Genomic DNA, 19,561 nt, shown 5'->3' with positions numbered 1-19,561 from the left:
CACATTGTTTGGTGTGTCTCACAGAGCTGAAGTAATACTGTATTGATAATCCTACAGTGTGTACATTAGAGTACTAAAAGACATTGTAGTCATCACTGCTGTTTGATCCCTTTTATCAGATGTTTAAATTGCATCCATTTGTATAGTAATTTAATATTAGTGTGGCATTTGAGTGTTTGTTTCTTATTAATTAACTTATCTCATTGATTAACTTGATAGTTTGTGATGTGCTACACTGGAACTGAACGGTCAGATCACTGAAGACAGAGTTCTCTGCTGCTGTTGTACAATTTGAAATTTCTGTCTTGATTATTTTAAACAGACTTTGATATCACAAAGAACAACAAGCGGATTTGTGATGTTGACTATATAATATACTGTATAATGTGTTGAACAATTTGGTCGCATTTTGCACTACAGTTACACTGTATAAATGACAAGATGGGATAAATACTATTTATTGATGAATAAACTGAAAACACTAATGTCACTTGAGTGTGTTCACTGTGGAGTCATGCAGCTATAGCAACACAAAGGGAACCAGCTCTTACTTGCACCATGTATTTTTCACATGATATCACATGTGTGATGTCTTCTGTCAGAGGTGCATGCTGGGAGTGTTATGGCTTGTGTTCGGTGAGAAACCTAACCCAGCCGTGTGTGTTACTCATCATTTAGATGGCTCATCTCTATATGAGAACATTATGTACTTTGAAAGGTTTGTTTATCACACATTCCTAATCTGCATTTTGAGTTTTCACTGTCTTGCCTTATCTGTTTTTCTCACCCTGACCATATCCTCAAAAAATAAACTCTAGAGATGTATCAATAAAGTTGCTTTTCAGTTTGTAACAATCCTCTCCAAGAGATTTCATTTGATTAGTTTTACTTTGTGCCATAGTGTAATGTAATATCAACATGCTGAATATCAAGTAGCCAATAAGACTGATGACTTCCTGCACCTCTCACATTATGATAAACACATCAAATATAATCCAGTCATGTTGATATTATGCATTAAGGCCAGACACTACAGGCAAAAACACTGTTTTTTCATGCACTGATCAATTTTGAGATTTTGGGCTATTTTTCTTCCTGAACATGTCTTCTTTCAGAAAAGTCAAAAGAAATGGTAGAACATCCACATGAAGGTGGTTATTTTACTTCATTTAGTCTCTTTCATCAGTAGATTTCTCCTAAATTCACCAAAAGTTAACAGCTACTGTGACATACTGAGCTGTGCCTGTTGTCTGACCCATGTCATGTCAGGTATCATTGTAAAGCTCTCTCTCTCCTGAACAATGATGTAGGCTCCAAAGATTGTTGTTTCCTCGATCCACAACCAATCGTAAAAGTATGATTTACCTACATTAACAATCTATGGAATTTTACAGTAAAGGCTGTTTTCTCAAAATTTGTTTTTCCCCGAAATCTCCACGTCAGCAGCACTTAGAGACACCAAACCTTCCAGTTTTATTCCTGTCTATATTCTGAAGGTTTTTACAGAGATTGTTGATATATCATTCAAAGCCTGATTTATACAACATTTTATTCTTAAAAACATGGCAAAATTAGATTTTTTGGGGGCTCATTTACAGAGTGATAAAAAGAGATTTTCAAAATCCCCTCTGTAAAAACTTCTGATTCTAATACGTCAACAAAATAAAACAAGAATTTTGAAAGGGGCTTTTATCCATTTTTCAGATTTCGGTTCTGGAAATGTATGCAAATTAGTGCATATTTCATCATATATTGCCTCATTTAGGGGAGACCGGGGTTGGTTGGCTGCAGGGGGTTGATTGGCACACCCTTGTTTTCTGGCCTCCTGTTGGTCACAGACTCACAAATGTGACATCAAAATGACCATCTTTTTGAGCTGCACTTGTCTAGTTTGTTAAAACATCTGAAAATGACTCAGTTTTTTAGTAACAAAAGTGACACTTAAAGTGTTATAAAATTGCTTTGGATAAAGATATTGGACATGTGTTACTTCCAGTTTGTAGAGATAGGAGTCAGCTTCAATTTGATATGAAACTTGAAAGTCTTTGATGATGTTAACTGGGCAACATCATTATATTCACAAAAGTGGGTTTGTTTTGGTTCGGGGTTGGTTGGCACACACAAACCAACCTCAACATGCAGTATACATAATATTAAATGTGATTAAACATAATTTCATACAATTCAGTGCACTGAGTGCAAGAAATGGGCACATGACTTATGCAGTGAAATGGGCCACAAAGCCTACATATGACAACACTGTAATTCCAGTGATTCTATATAGGACTTAAAGCAGAAGTAAGCGATCCGGTCGTTTTGGCTAATGCTGCGTTCCAGGTAGGCTTTTGAAACCGTAAATTACAGCTTCAAGTCACAACTTACGACTTTGTAGCGTTTCAGGCAACCCACTCGTGTTTTTCCCAAGGGGGCAGTTGTCGGTCTGAGAAGTGAAGCTCACTTCCGCGTTCAAAAAACTGCAATCCCCTCGAATTCCTCTGGGGGCTGGTGTCAGAAGGGAGCATTCCCCATAGAGCCCCATGTTAAAATCGCCGACTTTACATCCTCAGTAAACATGTTAAAAGCCTGGTGTCAGAACGTTTTTTCGTCTCAATCGATAGTTTCTACCCCCGCACACACTCTGAGGGGGGTGAATTTTTTTTTAACTCTACCGTTTTACTGTTATTAGGTTAAAATTCTGGCCAATTAGGGCGCGGAAACGTTGAGTGACAGGTCCGAGCAGCTCCGTGGACAGCTGCTTCGAGGCCAGTGGGCGGGTTCTCGGCCGGCCAATCCAACATGGCGCTGTTCAGGCCGCCATATTTGAGTCACAAAAACGACTCCCCAAAACCAATGGGTGACGTCACGGACGCTACGTCCATTCTTTTTACAGTGTATGGTTTTTCCGACCTGTTTTACCTGTGAAAGTGCACTATAACGGCCACTCGTAACTTCCGACCCGTGAACTCGTACCAGATTGAACTGGTATGACTTCACAGGTCGGAAAAACACGAGTTACGAGTTTCCTTGAACGCACCATAACAGTCCTCGTCCCTACGTCACCACATTCACGGCGTCCCTTGGCTGCACACACAGCCCTGCATGCCGTTCTCTCTCCTCATTGGATAAAAACTGTAGGATACGATAAATGTTTTCTCCTCGGCTCAGAGCAGAGCAGAGTGACTGACAGACTCGTGTTTCGGTCCAAACACTCTATGTAAGTGATTGCTGTCGGAAGATATAACTATTTAAGACTTATATTAACACAAATATATCACTTACTTCTGCTTTAATGTAAGTGATAAACTTTCATGGTGATATCTGTTCTTTAATTTTTTTTTTTTTTTTTACCCTTTTCACGTGTCTCCCCTTAAAAACTATTTCTTGCCATAGACTGTAAACAGGCTAAACAAAACTTCGATGCAACTGTGTGTGTGTTGTTTTATTTTGAACGTTATATTCTCGGTGCCAGTGGGTGTCTCCGGGTCCCTCACATCCCTGCCCGCACTGCGCATGCGCCCTACATCCTCTCCTCTCCTCTCTCCTCTCCATCCGCACGTCGAGGGAGGAAAAGCCTGAACAAAGATGCTCAACGTCTCGGGTCGCTGGAGCCTTGTCACCGGGTGAAGCAGAGTTACTGGGAGGACACACACTCACACACAAGCACACACACACACACTACACTACACACACAGAGGAAGCCGTGCAGGTTTAGCAGAAGGACATCCTCCTCCTCCTCCTCCTCTTCCTCCTCGGGTCTCTGTTTCCAGCGACATGGAGCTGAAGAAATCTATTTCGGACACCGAGCGCGCGCTCAGGAGCTACGGCGCCGTGTCGGAAACAGCGTGGACAACTGACAAAGGTAAGGTGTGCTCAGTCTGCTCAGTCTGCGCCCACGGACACACACATCTCATCACAGCAGCTCTCCTCTCCTCTCCGCGCGGGCAGCAGCGTCCGTTCGGCTGAGTGAAAAGTGAAAACCCCCAGCGAGCACGAGGCGGCGCCGAAACGGTTAACGCGTGACTCACAGAGGTTTGGGATCATGATGGATCCATAGGATGGATCAGATCAGGGACGGTGCCCAAAGGCCCCACGCTGCATGCACACCGTGGACGCTGCACGGTCTCTCCGTGGGGGTTGAGCCATAGAACAGACTATAACACAAACACAATGGCACCTGCGCAATTTACAAACTTGTGTGTGTTTGATTCAGCCTGAGCATGGACAGCTGTGAGTCAACACCTCTCTGATCAGTGTGTGATGGAGCTCTCACATTTACACTGACATCTGAGTGTGTGTGTGTGTGTGTGTGTGTGTGTGTGTGTGTGTGTGTGTGTATATAAGACAGTCAGCAGCTGTTCCACAAATCCATATAGGTTTTAAGTTTGACTTTAACAATGTGCTGATTTGACTCCATGCACACAAGCTCAGAGTCAGCACAGTAACAGTAAACAGTCACCATGATAAAAGCTGCGTATACAGTGTGAGGCATGATGATGGAGCTGATCAGCTTCAGTTCAAATGAGAAATAGACTGGAACGCTGTAATTGTGTCATTTTCACCAGAGCAGATTATTTTCTCAGTGAAGTGACTGAGCATGTGATCTGTGAACAGCCCACTGGGAAATGGTTTAAAGAGAGAGAGAGAGAGAGAGAGAGAGAGAGAGAGAGATTTCAATACCCCACTGTGACGTCTGCAGCTGTTTTTTTTTTTTAGAATCAAAAAAAAAGTTAGAAACACAAAAAAACATGCGCAACAATGCAAAACAGACAGGAGCAGCAGAAGTCAGAGAATTCTGTATTTTTGTTTGATAGGTGACTAATTGGCAATTCACCTTGTTACCTAATTGACCAATCAATTAAGCTCTAAACCTACCACAAGTCACAGCATCAGAGAATGACAGCGGTGAATAGAGTTGCAACAAAAATAAACATTAGTAGCTGCAGAGCCGCTGTATGAGACTTTTCTATTGTTTTGTCCACTGACCAGAGGAGATGATGATGATGATGATGATGATGATGATGATGATGAGGGGGAGTGAGTGACGCATGTGTTGACAGGAGCAACAATGATGAGATTTCAAACGGTGAGGAGAGCTCGTCACAGCGGAGTGAAGAAACTTCCAGATTAACTCAGAGAAGAAGGGGGAAAAAAATCTGTGGGTATTTTTAGACACCGATCCAGTCATCGCTCTCTCTCTCTCTCTCTGTCTCCCACAAACACACACACACACACACACACACACACACACACACACACACACACACACACACAGCTAAACAAGACAGAGGTAAAGCAAAGCCAACATCCCTCCTCCAGGTCTATCTCCTCTTATTTCTAAAACAAATACTGCCTGTGTTTACCTTGCACTTTCCATTTTATGCTCACCATCTGTTTGTTTTTATTCTACCTTTGGAGGGGGGGGTATCAGCATCAGCAGCACTGTGTGTACAGTGTGACTGCAGGATGTGTCAGGGGCGTCTGCATTGAATGTCATACAGATGCTGACGTTTCCTGGGTGCGGAGCCTCCGGTGGCTGCTGCACGGTGCACCATTCATTACTCATTATACCACAATCCTGAAGAACACCGACCAGCCAGTTTGTTTTTAATGAAACTGGGAGGTAATTCAATCTGATTAATTAGGTGTGTGGTGGTTTACATCTTGCCAGTGTAGGCTGCTACGTAGCTGAAAGTTTGGAGTGGAACCTGGCTTGTCCCCCGGATGAAAAAGCTGCACTTAATTAGGAAGAAGCATCAAAGCTGTTTGTTTCCTCACACTGTTTTTTAAAAGGCTGAGTATGTGTGAGTGCGTGGCTCTCATCAGATGAGGAGGAGCTGTTAACTGAGCTGGCAAGTCGCCACCTTTAACGGCCCATTTGGGACTTAATGCTGCTTGGTCTTATTGATGGCGAGCAGCACGTGGCCTGAGAGTGAGGTGAGGCGGTGCGTTGTTGTGTGACAAAAGACAAAGAGACGGAGAGAAACGCACTTCCCACGTTCATCGTATGAACTTTGATCTGTCGCCAGCGTCCGTCAGCAGCAGCAGCAGACACCTTTTTGGTTGATGATTCAGTGTCAGTGTGGCACAAACAAACCCTCCTGTGCACGCTTCTGTCTGCTGGGGTGAGTCAGCTCCGTCCCCCCAGCAAGCATCCACCAAAAACTACCACAAACACAGACTGCAGTTGGTGCTGCTGCAGGAGGACGAGGAGATGATCCAGTCCTCTGATGGTGATAGAGATACTGTGAATAAATGTTGAGTGTTACATTTGGCAGCTTAAACATGCAATAGTCCGTTAGGCTCCTCTTACTGTCTCGTCATGCACAGGAGGGATCACTTTATAACAACTGTTTTCATGAACATATGGAGAACTGAGAGTCCATATGGTGTTCTTTGTTTTGTTTTTTCTTAGCTGTGTGTGATTAGAAATGCTACACTGAAAGAGATCATCTTGGGGGAATTCTGATGGACATTTTTCTAACAATTTATTGATCAAGAAATCAGATGTTTAAAGAACACATCAGTCAATAATAAAAGTATAGGCTAACTGGTGATTGTGTTGTTCAGTCTCATTGTGGTGCATTTGCTGGCCCTAGGAAATGTTAAAGGGATAGTTCAACATTTTGGCAAATTGGCCCATTGCCATAATCCCTATAGTCTTAGGAGTGGGTTCGTTACTTCGTTACTGGGTTCGGTAATTGTTGGTGCAAGCTATTTTTAGAACGGCGGAGCAGAGCCGTGAGCTGCTCAGAGCTACGCTACGGAGGCTAATGGGATTTCTTGGTTTCCCTCTCCCCACTCCACAACGCTCTGGTGGACAAGTTGTGACCTGCACAACATGCTATGAGATAATAACAGAACGTTACAGTTGTTTTAGAGGTAAATACAGAGACTTGTTGCTGAAAAACTGCCCCCGACGGGAACACACATCGGCCGTTTCGCACAAATCTACCTTGAAAACAACTCTGTCTCGTTACGTTCTGTTATCATAGCGTGGTGAATGTGCACGTCACAACTTGAGTGTTTTGGAGTTGTTGGATTGTGTATTTGATGAGTTTAATGAGGGAAACCAAGAAATTCCTTTAGCCTCCGTAGCGTAGCTCTGAGTAGCTCCCGGCTCTGCTCCGCCATTCTAAAAATAGCTTGCACCAACAAGGCAACAAACCTACCCCTAAAACTATAGGCAGGGATTATGGCAATGGGCCAATTTGCCAAAAATGTTGAACTATCCATTTAATGTTCTGCTCGAAAGTGGAAGATAATTGTCAACGATGCAAATTCACAGGGAAACAACCTGAATCATGTGATTGAGGGTTTATCACTGCATTGTAGTGTTGCAAGAAGCTGTTGAGATGATTTTTCAGTGTTAGTGCTGTACAGCTGTGTAGTCCAGATATGTCTGGGTCCCCTCCTCTTTAGCACCCACACTGTCACCACCCGCCACCCACTGTCTGATGAGGGATACTCATTGACTGATGACTTCCTGCGACTCTCACATCTCTGCACTGAATTTTATTATAGAGATTTGAGGATTTTTTGTCAGTAGGCTGATTGTCCTGAAAGATGTTGCATCATGGGAAGTGTAGGATCAAGGCTTTTTGGGACGTGATGGTTGAGGACATTCTGGCCCCTGCTGTTTTTATTTTGACCTATTTTATCCCATCTCTCTCAAGTGCCTGATAATGGAGAAATAATACTGAATCATGTGAGGTTCACTGGAAGGTCTGTATAACCCAGTTATGGAACTGGTTAAATGATATGGAAGAAAATAGACTGATGAAAAGATATTGATATGGGATAAACAAATAACTGGGCCTTGGTCAAGAGATGTATATGAATTATTATGTAATGTCTTTGATGATTTATTTAATAATAATAATAATAATAATAATAATAATAATAATAATAATAATAATTATTATTATTATTATTATTATTTTTCTACAGCACCTTTCAGAATTATTGTCTGTACATGTGGGTTTTTAAAATGATACACAGACTCAGCTGATCTGATACTGAGGGGGAGCTTGTTCCACAGCATTGGAGCTAAAACAATTCAATTCATTTATTAAGGACTGCACAACAAGTCAGCAGAATTTGCTTTCGGCACAGCATAGTAGCAGCACATCGTACTGTGTGGCAACAGAAATCAGTTATACATTTAACATACATAAACAGACATCAACATCAGACCAGACATTTTACATACAGACTATATATTTAACACAACAAAACAGTAATTAACAGTTAATAATGAAAAAAAAGTCAGCGTTTGAATGTTCAGAGAATCTGTACTAACTGAGTAGGGAGAAGAGGAAAACAAGATTTTTTTATCAAGATAAGCTGCAGATTGTACAATTCATTTGGAATGTTTGTCTTTTCTTCTTGTAGGAATATCAGTCATACATTTTATATCTTCATTTAATGTTTCTGCATCTTTTTTTGAAGATGAGACTGTATTGTGATGTCATCTTCTAATCCCACGTGGGAAGGGCCAATAAATAAGAATTGACTAACTAACTCACCACTGGAGAATGCTTTAACTTCGGCTCCACAGTTGAAAAGAATAACAGGCTGTATGTGTGTGTGCTTTAAGATGCCGGTATGGCCGGTCTCCTGCAGGTGCTGCAGCATTAGCAGTGGTCAGTGCATTGATCAGAGCAGTGAGTGTCTGGTCGGTGTAGTGAGTGTTCAGTGGTTGCAGTGTGAGTCCGTGGTCCGGCTCAGGAAGGAAAAACCCAGTCATCAAGAATCCACAGCTGCTCATTGATCCATGTGAGGAGGATTATCTCACTTCTCACTTCTCACTGTCTGCCTGTCAGCTGTCATACATCCTGCTTCTCTGCACATACATTTTCACCTCATCAGTGACAGTCAGTCATTTGTGCCTGCAGCGATGCTGTGACTCTTAACTTCAAATCACCTCTCACAATTACATATGCTGCTGCTTCCTCTCCAAATGCCAGGTTCTTGGCATCTGTGAAAACACATAGAGAGAGGGAAATGAGGTGTGAGAACTTTATTTGCCAAGAAGCTGATGCTACGAGAAAGTTTGCAAGGATAAAAAAGACTGGAATTAAGAACTCTTGAATGCCAATTTCTAATGGGACATGAGCATATTGTCACTGGAATGTAGTTTGGTCTTGTGTAGTGAGTATTCTCTGTGATTTAAAGCATACCCTTTAAACCCTTAAAGGGATAGTTAAAAAATTGAAATTTCACTCATTATCTACTCAGCCTCATGTCGACTAAGGGCTGGGAGAAGTTCTCCGTGGCTTCTCTGAGTTACAGAGGGTCTCGGTGTCGCAGTGCATGTCCATTTAACAGTTGCAAATGGATACCAACTGTCTTCGTAACAAAAAGACACACCAAAAAACATCCAAATACCTCCATGCTGCTTGTATGTAATGTCCGTCTTGTATTGAAGCCCCAAAATGCGAAACTGTCCCGAAAGAAATTAAATAAGTCTATATTTCAAGCTTGTTTTGTAGCGGAAGCTTCTCGAAGCTCCTCTTCCCGGTTTGTCAAATTTGGACGAACTGGGAAGAGGACGGACCCTGGTTTGACCAAATATGACGAACCAGGAAGAGGAGCTTCCGCACTGCTACGCCGAGGCACCCTGTAACTCAGAGAAGCCACGGCGGACTCTGAAACTTCTCCCAGCCCTTAGTCCACATGAGGGTGAGTAGATAATGAAATGAAATTTCAATTTTGGGTGAACTATCCCTTTAAGCACTGCCTAAGGTAAAAAGAATTGCATAACATAACAGACAAGACAAAGCAGAGCTGTCCTTGTGGATGTCTCTTATTAGAATACTAGATGTTTGTCCTGCCCTCCCTGTCTCCGTCTTATCCCTTTAACTGTGATGTTCTGTTCCATCCCTCTCAGGTCACTCAGACGTGTCCATGGCAGAAAGCACCATGTCTCCAGACGAGATCGAGGTGGAGATGGCCCGTATCCAGCGGCTGAGAGAAGTCCTGGTGCGCAGGGAGTCGGAGCTGCGCTTCATGTGAGTGGCTCAAGTCTTCACTTTCTGTGTTTTGGTTTCACCATATGTGCTACAACGTGACTGAAGATTTAATCATTACACACTGTCACACCGATTCCCGTTGCCATCCTCCAGCGGATGCAGCGTTGTTGCCATGACACGGCCGACACTCTCATCATGAGGCACTGCAAAGATATTCAAGTGCTGTGTCTTAGTGATATAAGCCGGTTGCTTTAAGACGGTTCGATACTGGAGTGCTGCAGTCCATTTGTCCATCGATTACCCCGGGGCCAATAGCAAGTCGAATGAGTCACCAGCGATCAGCTTGTTGGCTCCTCATCAACAACGGCCTGAAGGATCATGGATGAGTGCTGCATGTTGTTTCCTCTGCTGCAGCACAAATACACAACATGAGTGTCACAGTATGAGTTTAATGTTCAGTAGACACTGGGGTGCATCTGATAATTATCGTCGTTATAAATTAACCTTTCATCTCAATTAATCACTGAAGAAAACTGAATCATCTTCCCAAAGCTTTCTACAATATGGAAACATATACTGAGATGATTTATGTGTATCAACTATTAGAATTGCATTAAAACATTACAGGCAGTTTTAAGAGATGACTAAAATAAAATAAAGCTATAGGATCAAGGACTATTTGACTACTGCATGCACATGTTCTCTCACCAAACGCAGCTGGTGATTATACTGTAGTGATGTGATTTGCCAAACAGTTTTAGCTGTCTTTATGTTTGTTTTGTTGTTGTTGTTTAAGTGTGTACTTTATGTGGACCTACTGTGCTGCTCTCTTGGCCAGGACCCCTTGCAAAAGAGATTCTGAATCTCAATGGGATTATTCCTGGTTAAATAAAGGTTAAATAAAAAAAAAAAAAAAAAAAATATATATATATATATATTTCAATGATTACATTATAAGAATAGCTGATTTTTTAAAAACGGTTTCGTTACATATTGATTGCTTAATATAAAACCACTCACCATATTTATATAACTTTATATTGCAATATGTATTGTATTATATATTGTATTTGTTATAATGCAAAAAAGAGATTTCTTTTCTGTTACATAAACTGTGCTGTTGAAAAATGTAAAGTATTACAACTTATTGTATTATGCATCAGTTCATCTTTATAAAACCAAATTGAACGTGGAAGAGGAAGCCAATGTCTCAGGCAGTTTATTTTTCTCTTGATCGTCAGTATATTTCAGATCGTATCACCACGGCGACGTGTCCAACTAAACTGTTTATGGGCCATTGCACTCGCACAGTTGTTGTGTCACATGAAGCTGAGACACGTCTCAGAAACTTCACTCCAGTTGATACTGTTTGTTCGCACGCCCACGTGAAAGGCTTCATTAGGCCACCACGCTGCTCGTTGCTTACGTCTCTGTTGTCAGGCTCAGTGTGTGACTGAAAAACAGCACATAGACACTCACACACACACACGGACACGGTGCAGGCACACACATGGACTAGCAGATGGCGTGTCAGAGTGCAGAAGCTGCTGGAATCCACAGATAGCATTGAAAGAGTGGAGGGAGAAAAAGAAGCTGAAGGGACATGGGGGAGATAGGAGAGAGGAGGAGGAGGAGGAGGGAGGTGTAAAACGGAGCAACAGGGATAAATGCAGAGGGAGGAGGAGGAGGAGGAGGAGGAGGGAGGAAGGAGGCTGTGGATGAGTCATCGGCCTGATCTATCACAGGGAGAATTAAATGTGTGGTAGCTGTCACAGCTCCGCAGAGAGGGAGGTGGGGTGGGGGGGTGGAGTCCTGGAGGGTGAGACGTCAGGAGGCTCAGGGAGCAGCGTGGACTGATTTATGCTGCATGGTTTCTATCTGCACACACAGGATGCTGAAGCTGTGACGTCTCAATGACAAGTACAGTGCAGCACAGTGATTAGTGCTCAGCTCATGTGTCTATTAGTCGATTATTCACCTGATACATGACAGAAAATACAGTCCCAACTGTTTTAATAGCTGACTAATCGTTTTATGATTTATTGATATATAGATGTTAGGAACAGGTTTGGTATGTCATTATATACTGGACATCTTTTCTGGTTTTGGACTGTTATAATTATGACCAGTAGGTTTCATCTATGAAGACTAATTTATTGAAAAAAAATTGATTAGTTGTCAAAATATTCAATGATAAATCTAAATGCTAGCATGCTCATAGTGACATAACATGCAGATGTTCAGCAGCTAACATTTGCTACAGTTAAAGGGACAACAAGGAGTTTGTATTTGGTTATAAAAAAGTCTCATATTAATGTGGATGAATCTACGTTTTTTACCATTTTCAATAAATATATCGTTTTGTCTCTATCGTTTTTTTGTTATTATTAGTGGTGGAAATGCTGGGCGAGCCGACCAGCGTTTCCTTACTTTCGGTTTCGCGGACACTGCCCGGCGAGTCATGAGAATAACGTCGCCAAATCGCTGTTTATGGTCGGAACTACGACGGTATGTGATCGTCTTCCAACCTCCGACTTTAATTCTTAATGAATGAAAACATTCTTGGCAAGATGTCCGTCTTGTGCCGGTCCAAGAACTTCACCGTGGGCGCGGAGGCTCATGGCAAATGTAGTATGAAAACACTTCGCTTTCCAAAACTCCTCGTTGTCCCTTTAAGGCTGATCATGAAGTCATATTCAGTCAGAGCATTGGAGACGTTGACCTTTTGACCTGATGTTGGCCCTGGATGAAAAGGCATCGAGGTCGTTACAGTTCATTTTCATGGATACGAATATGTGCAGCACATTCCATGACACTCCATTAAACAGATGTCGAGAAATCGCAATCACGTGACGTGAAACTTAAAGGAACAAGGGTCACTAGAGTCAGGAGATACACCACATCACGCGGTATCAATGACTGTCTGTGAAGGATTAGTCGGTATTTGAGGTTGAGGTGTTTCGGTTTGGATGGAGCTGCTAGTATGGATTGAATAGGAGCAGAAATAATCAGTATAATTACAGCACAGGTTGGGATTTTGCATATTACAATTATTGTAATATTCTATACAAATAATTAGGGTTATCTGGCAAAAAGTAAAATGTACATACATGCATTTTATTGATGCTTCTTTACTTTATCAATAGAGATCATTCCGGCTGGTTTTTCAACTACGTCTGCTTTTCTTAAAGGGCTGGTTATAGGATATAAAGCTGTCTAACGTCATTTCAGTCAGATAAAGATAAATAAAGTGGAAGCAGAAGCTGATGGAGCCAGTGATTAACTGTTTTATTTCTCCTTTTTTCAGGATGGATGACATCCAGCTCTGCAAAGACATCATGAGTTTAAAGCAGGAGCTGAGACAGATTGTCGCAGTACCAGGTACACACACACACACATTTTGCCACGCAGACAACCACATCAAGACATCCAGCTGTAAGCCTTTCAGGAAACACACCTCTCAGAACTGATCCCCTGTGTGAAGCTGTCCGCGCTCGACCAAAAATAGAGTTTTTTGGCACCAAGTGTTTGTGTTTACAGCTCGCCGGAGTCCCATAACCTCCGCGGGCGTCACAGTGATTCATGGGAAGTGTCACGACTCTAAACTATGTGGGACAGATTGTAAGTCTCAGGGATGTGAGTGAGTTATGAGGGAGAGATCAACGTGCACACACATCAACACACATGCATCATCGCTGTGAAGGCAATAAGAGCGTTGTGGACAAGGTCTCTATACACTGGAACTGATTTCAGTAAACACTGCTTTTGACTCCCCGGGTGTTTTTGTGGTGCAGAGCGCAGGAACAAATATTAGTCCAACACCTCAGTCAGTTCTTTTATAGTCTCTGTATCTGTAATGCTGCTGCGTCACCCATAGTAACACACTGCACACGGGGAACCCGGCAACAGCATGAAAACACACCTCTCTTGTGAGTGTTTACATCAGGTGTCGGAGGAGGGGCCAGCAACGGGACACTATAGGACACATGGGTGCTCATCAGCTGTTCTGGGACCTGTCAAACACAGAGAGGGTTTCTTAGTGTGGACAAAATAACAGAAACGCCAGACGGTCCTGTTGTACGATGTAATCCTGTACCTGTACAACAGCGCTGCTGTGTTTGGGCTGTTCAGGGCTGTAGCCACAGCTAAAAAAAAAATTAAAAAAAATATTGAGGTCATGAATCCGCCCAGTGTGAAACTCCCCAGATACCAACAGGGAAAGCTGACAAGACAAATCCAATTGGAAGCGATCCTGGACAGCAGAACTGTGGCAAAAAAAAAGGCAATTACAGGATGACGTTAAAGGCTGGAGTGTGGTTTAGTAGCAGCATAAATAGAAAAGAACTCTCTTCATCAGGTAAACAACAGTGTGTGTCTGAAGTTTGCTGACATTAGGTCCTAATAGCCACCAAGAACAAAGTGAAGGCTGCAGCAGCAAAACCTCAGAGCTGAGCCAGGCATTTTGTTGTCTGTGACTTCGACTTCTAATGTATGAGGGAAGATTTAAAGGAGACATATGATGCCCCTTTTGCACAAATTAAAATAGTTCCCAGGTGACGTAAAGACATGTCTACTCTGTGACATGCTTTGGTCAATATAACCCAAGGATCAAACATCACAGCTCTTTTCATCTGATCAAAACAGCCCTGTTCAGAACGGCTGCTTTGTGAGTTGTTGTGAGTTGTGATGTGACTTCGCTCTCTCTACAGTCTTGCACTGTTCTGTTGTCCACCCCCTGTCCATTTGGGATGACTGGTCACACACAAACTGCCCCTCGCTGACGTTCCCACAAGCCACTGGGGCCTCATGGGGCGGGGGAGGGGGGGTCTGGTATCCCACTGCTGCACACCAGCACAATGAGAGTCACTTAACGAACCTGCATGACCCTGCATGTTGCCCCTCTGCTCTGACATTGGAGAGTGTGTGTGTGGGAGCCATGATGTGCCCCACAGATTTTCCTGCCCCCCCACCCCCACCCCCACCTGCCCCCAGGGGATACACACTGGAGCTGCACTGCTCCACTCTATTTCCAGCAGGAAAAAAGAGCTGATGCTTGCAGTCATTTTTCAAACTCTTTTCGGCCTACATACCAGCAGCACCAAACAACCTACAGTACCTCTGCAGCTGTTGGCCAATGTATTTTTGTGTGTGTGTGTGTGTGTGTGTGCTCATTGTTTGGTCTGTTTCTGTGTGTCTTTTCCTGTGCTCCGGAGCGTGAAGGTTAGGCGAGTGAGACAAACCAACGGGGATGTTGAGTTTGTGGATCTCTGACTGTGAATGCAAAAACACAGCTCCCCCAGCATTTGCATAATTAAGTCTGTGCCTTATTTGCTATAAATTATACATGAGTACAGAATTAAAGGTCTGTTTGTGATATGACTCAGTCAGTGTTCAAGAGCCAGCCGACTTTGCTGTGAAGTCAGTTTTGTAACATGAGTTGTAAAAGAAACTTACGTGGACCGAACCTGCATTTCTATTTCACACAAGAAAATAAAAATAATACTAAGGCTTCAGCTCTGCCTGCCTGTCCTCCACCTTCAGGCTTCTTATTTATTGGTTTATGACTTTCATTCATTCTCTTTCCTCCTTTCCTCCAGAGAAAGAAAAAAACAAGAAGCACAGGCAGCGGGAGGAGGAGCTGATCCTGAAGATCCATAAACTGGTGCAGAAGAGGGATTTCCTGGTGGATGATGCCGAGGTGGAGAGATTAAGGTGAGAGCGTCACTCAGGATCCAGGATGACATTCCCGGGAGCGAACTGTCAGTTTGTTTACTCAGGGAGTGTCAGAATGAAGCGCATCCACCAGTTTCTTCATTCAAGGCGCAGGGTGGATGAGAGGCAGCAGGAGGAGACTCATTAGAGTAAAATGTGAGAGTGAGTGACAGCAGGGGGCGGGGTCACTTCCTTGTCACTCGCAACAGTGGCTGCTGTTGTGTGTGTGTGTGGCTGCGCATTGTGATTTTCCTCCTTCTCCTCTGTTGTTGCCATAGAGTGTGCTTCAAAGATAACATTCATATTGACAGGATAGAAAATGAGGGAATCACAGTCTGCTTTTAAAACACTGGATGAACAACTTATCTCTGTGTTTGTGAAATATCAGGTTATTATTTATCAAGTTAAACAGCTTATGCACTGAGTCATCAGAGAAGGCTGTTCACATTATAATATGCATGTATTATGTAATTAAGGCCACATTCAGACACTCAGTTAGCCTCTTGTGTATTATCATTACACAATGGAGCATCACTTTTACCCTGAAGATCTTTGGAGAACACAAAAAGCTACAAAGGTGAGGCTCGGTCCTCTACACATGGTTTTGTATAAAATATTAAGGTTAACATGGTTCTAATACAAACAACATGTTTGGTAACACTTTATTTGACGCCTATCTCTATAACGCATTATAACCATACTTATGAGTTATAATACAGTTATAGCACTGTATAACTATAGTTATAAACACTCATAAATGATCAGAATTCTTTATAACAATAATCATAACACACTTTATTTTATAATTTTATCATGACTTATAAGTTCAGGTATTATAATACTTTATAATTGTTAGTAACTCTCTGACAATGCCCACATCGATAATGCATTATACTGTACATATAGTTATAATGTGTTATGTTATAATTGTCTCATAACCGTGTATAACTATCATTATAAACACTCAAATGATCATAAGGCTTTATAACAATAAGCATAACACATCATAGAGCATTATATAATGGCTTAAAAGGTCAAGTATTGTAATAGAGTTATAATGCTCTATGATGTGTTATGCTTATTGTTATAAAGCCTTATGGTCATAGTGTTTATAATGATAGTTATATATGTTTATAAGCCAATTATAACACAGTATAACTATATTTATAATGCATTATCGATGTGGGCATTGTCAGCGAGTTACTAACAATTATAACGTATTATACCTGACCTTATAAATTATGATACAATGCTTTATAGTGTGTTATGATTATTGTTATAAAGCAGTATGATCATTTATGAGTGTTTATAACTATAGTTATACAGTGTTATAACTCATTAGTATGGTTATAATGAGATAGACATAGGCGTCAAATGCCACATGTTTGTATTAGTTTGTTTACAAAGAACCATGAAGGGGAAAGGTGTTTGGCTCCGTGTCATGTTAGTACGTTAAGGCGTTAAGGGTACAAACGCTCGCTACTGCCAAGTATAATACTGTAAGTCAGGTAAAACCAAGTAAGGTGTGTGTGTGTGTGTGTGTGTGGTACCTCAGGGAGCAGGAGGAGGACAAGGAGATGGCCGAGTTCCTCAGACTGAAGCTGATGCCTCTGGAGAAGAAGCTCAAAGCCGCACAGAGTGAGTGAGAGATTAAAACACGACCCCAGGGCGTTGCACACTCCCACTCCTATGATGTGTGATCATTTCTCTTTTCTTTCTCTTTATGACAAGACCCTCCAAAGCCCAAGAGACAAATCCTGGAGCCGCCCCCCAACAAACCATCCATCACCAAGTCAGGAGTGGCCATCATCAAAGACTGCTGTGGAGCCACCCAGTGTGCCGTCATGTAACTGACAGAGACCTCTTCATCAACACACGTCACAAACACAAACATCACATGACATCTCTAACTTCCTGTGACTCAGAGAACCCCAGTTAGCCAGGTCCGCCCCCCCCCCCCCCCCTCCACCCTCCACCCCCAGAGTCAGCTGGGTCATTTAAATATATTGGATTGGAAACTGATCCCTGATTAGTACTGGAGCAGCTTTTGTATGCGAGGACTGCTCGTTATTACAGGGTTATTACATAGATAAAGCAGATATGAAGCATGAGGACAGGAGACAGAGCGAAATCGGTGTTGTAGATAAAAGAAAATGTTATGTGTTTAGTCAGAAACATATTTCTTTATCCAGCGCTGCTTTTCAAAGAGGTGATGTGATCTAAAATAATGTATCTGATACACAGGGTAGAGAACTGCAAGCACAAGGTCCATAATGTGAAATGTAACACGCTGGGTTCCTCTGTGTGACAGGAATAAAAACACCCGCCGTCACCTCATCATGTTTAGTAAAGGATAGTTCTTCCATTTCAGCCATTTAACATAAACCGGTTAACCTCTGTCACCCACAACTCCTCACACTTCTATCACTGTCACCGAGTGGGTGGAAATGCTGGAGAGCGGTGGCAGCCAGTGGATGTTTTTGTGCTGCATAATTCTCAGTGTAGGGAATTGGCAGATTAAAAGTGTCTGTAGTCTGTGGTCACTAAAAGCTTTGAAATGGTCAGACACTTTAAGAAGAAGGGACTGCGGCATAACTGCAAACACTGTAAGGCCGGATCATGTTAGCTAGAACTGAGACGACGAACTGAACTTCAAGCTGCAAATCATCAATTAATACATTTGTATTTCTTAAAATGCACAAACCACAGGGCCACGAGACCAAACCATAGGAATAAAATAAAGTTAATTACAAGTGAAAGATCATTTTGTAGCGCCACACTGAAATGTGTGTCCAAACTTTTTTGCATTACACAATAGAAGCTCAAACCAACATCAAGCCCATGTGCCACTTTTCTAGTAGCATTCCCACTAATAAAGCTTTCATTATATTGGCTCTATGATTTTATTATACTTTTAAAGAATAAAAGTAAAAATCCACTTACTCATTCCTTAAATGCAACATAACCCTGGCCATATTGACGTCATCTTAGCCATCAGCTACCGGGAAAAACTGACCGGTAGCATGACATCATTCATAATTATTATGGATATTGCTGACCAACAACCTGCATCCTCTGAATTTAGTCTTGCGTTTTTAAAATGATAAACACCAGGAAATGAATGCAACTTTCTTGCAAATGCCTACAATAGATGGTGTATGTTTGAGTGTATTTAGGACTTTAGTGACTCCTGTCCAGCAAAGTGTTGCTCTTCCGTCACTTTACCTTCCCTCGGATAAACTTAGTGTTCTGTAGTAGTAGTACATTTATGAAGGTCCTAATGTTGAATATTGAACAAATATGCAGAAAATAAGCTGAAACTACCTGTACATATATGTTTAAATAAAGAGCATCTTTCAAGAACATGTCGTTTCTTGCCATTCCTTCATCGTAACGACCACAAACAACACGTGATGCTTGTGAAATTTATTAAATGGAAATTGTTTTTTGGTCCCTTCAACAATGATAGACTGTTACAGTGACTACTGGTGCGGTGAAGAAATAAAATGATCCGAGTGAAGGGGTGGGGGACATCACTGAGTCAGCTGATGAGCATGTAAACAAAACAATACAATCACAAGGCAGGAGTTTTAAGGACACTGCAGTGGTGACTAAAGTAAGGACCCTTTAACAGTAGGTTGCACAGCTGTAGAATTGTTACGTAAAAACTGAGTAAGCAATACAAGGTGACATACAGAACAAAGAGGCCAAAGACAAACATGTTTTGAACCCCGCTCCAAACACTGAACATAATTTCACATGTATGTCATGAACCAAAACTATGCAGAAGTGCATATTTTGACAGGTACAATAGCTTCTCACTGATGTAACCTGATGACGAGAGGAGGTTTACATAAGGGAAGTGAAGTATACCGAGT

The 19,561-nt window shown here is 42.0% G+C and overlaps 1 protein-coding gene across 1 annotated transcript; it reads left to right on the top strand.

The window, feature by feature from the left end:
• The first annotated feature begins 3,555 nt into the window (after positions 1 to 3,555).
• bmerb1 (bMERB domain containing 1) lies at positions 3,556 to 19,046 on the top strand. The gene is made up of 6 exons (XM_085795894.1): positions 3,556 to 3,859; positions 9,890 to 10,010; positions 13,279 to 13,352; positions 15,569 to 15,683; positions 17,239 to 17,321; positions 17,415 to 19,046. The coding sequence occupies exons 1-6, from the start codon at positions 3,772 to 3,774 to the stop codon at positions 17,531 to 17,533; spliced, it is 600 nt and encodes a 199-aa protein (XP_085652020.1). The 5' UTR covers positions 3,556 to 3,771; the 3' UTR covers positions 17,534 to 19,046.
• Positions 19,047 to 19,561: the final 515 nt, after the last annotated feature.

Source organism: Trachurus japonicus, chromosome 1, assembly GCF_045865225.1.
Source record: "Trachurus japonicus isolate A0001 chromosome 1, Traja_1.0".
Taxonomy (NCBI): Eukaryota; Metazoa; Chordata; class Actinopteri; order Carangiformes; family Carangidae; genus Trachurus; species Trachurus japonicus.
Note: the sequence above shows the minus strand (reverse complement) of the source record. Positions and strands in the feature narration are given on the sequence as shown.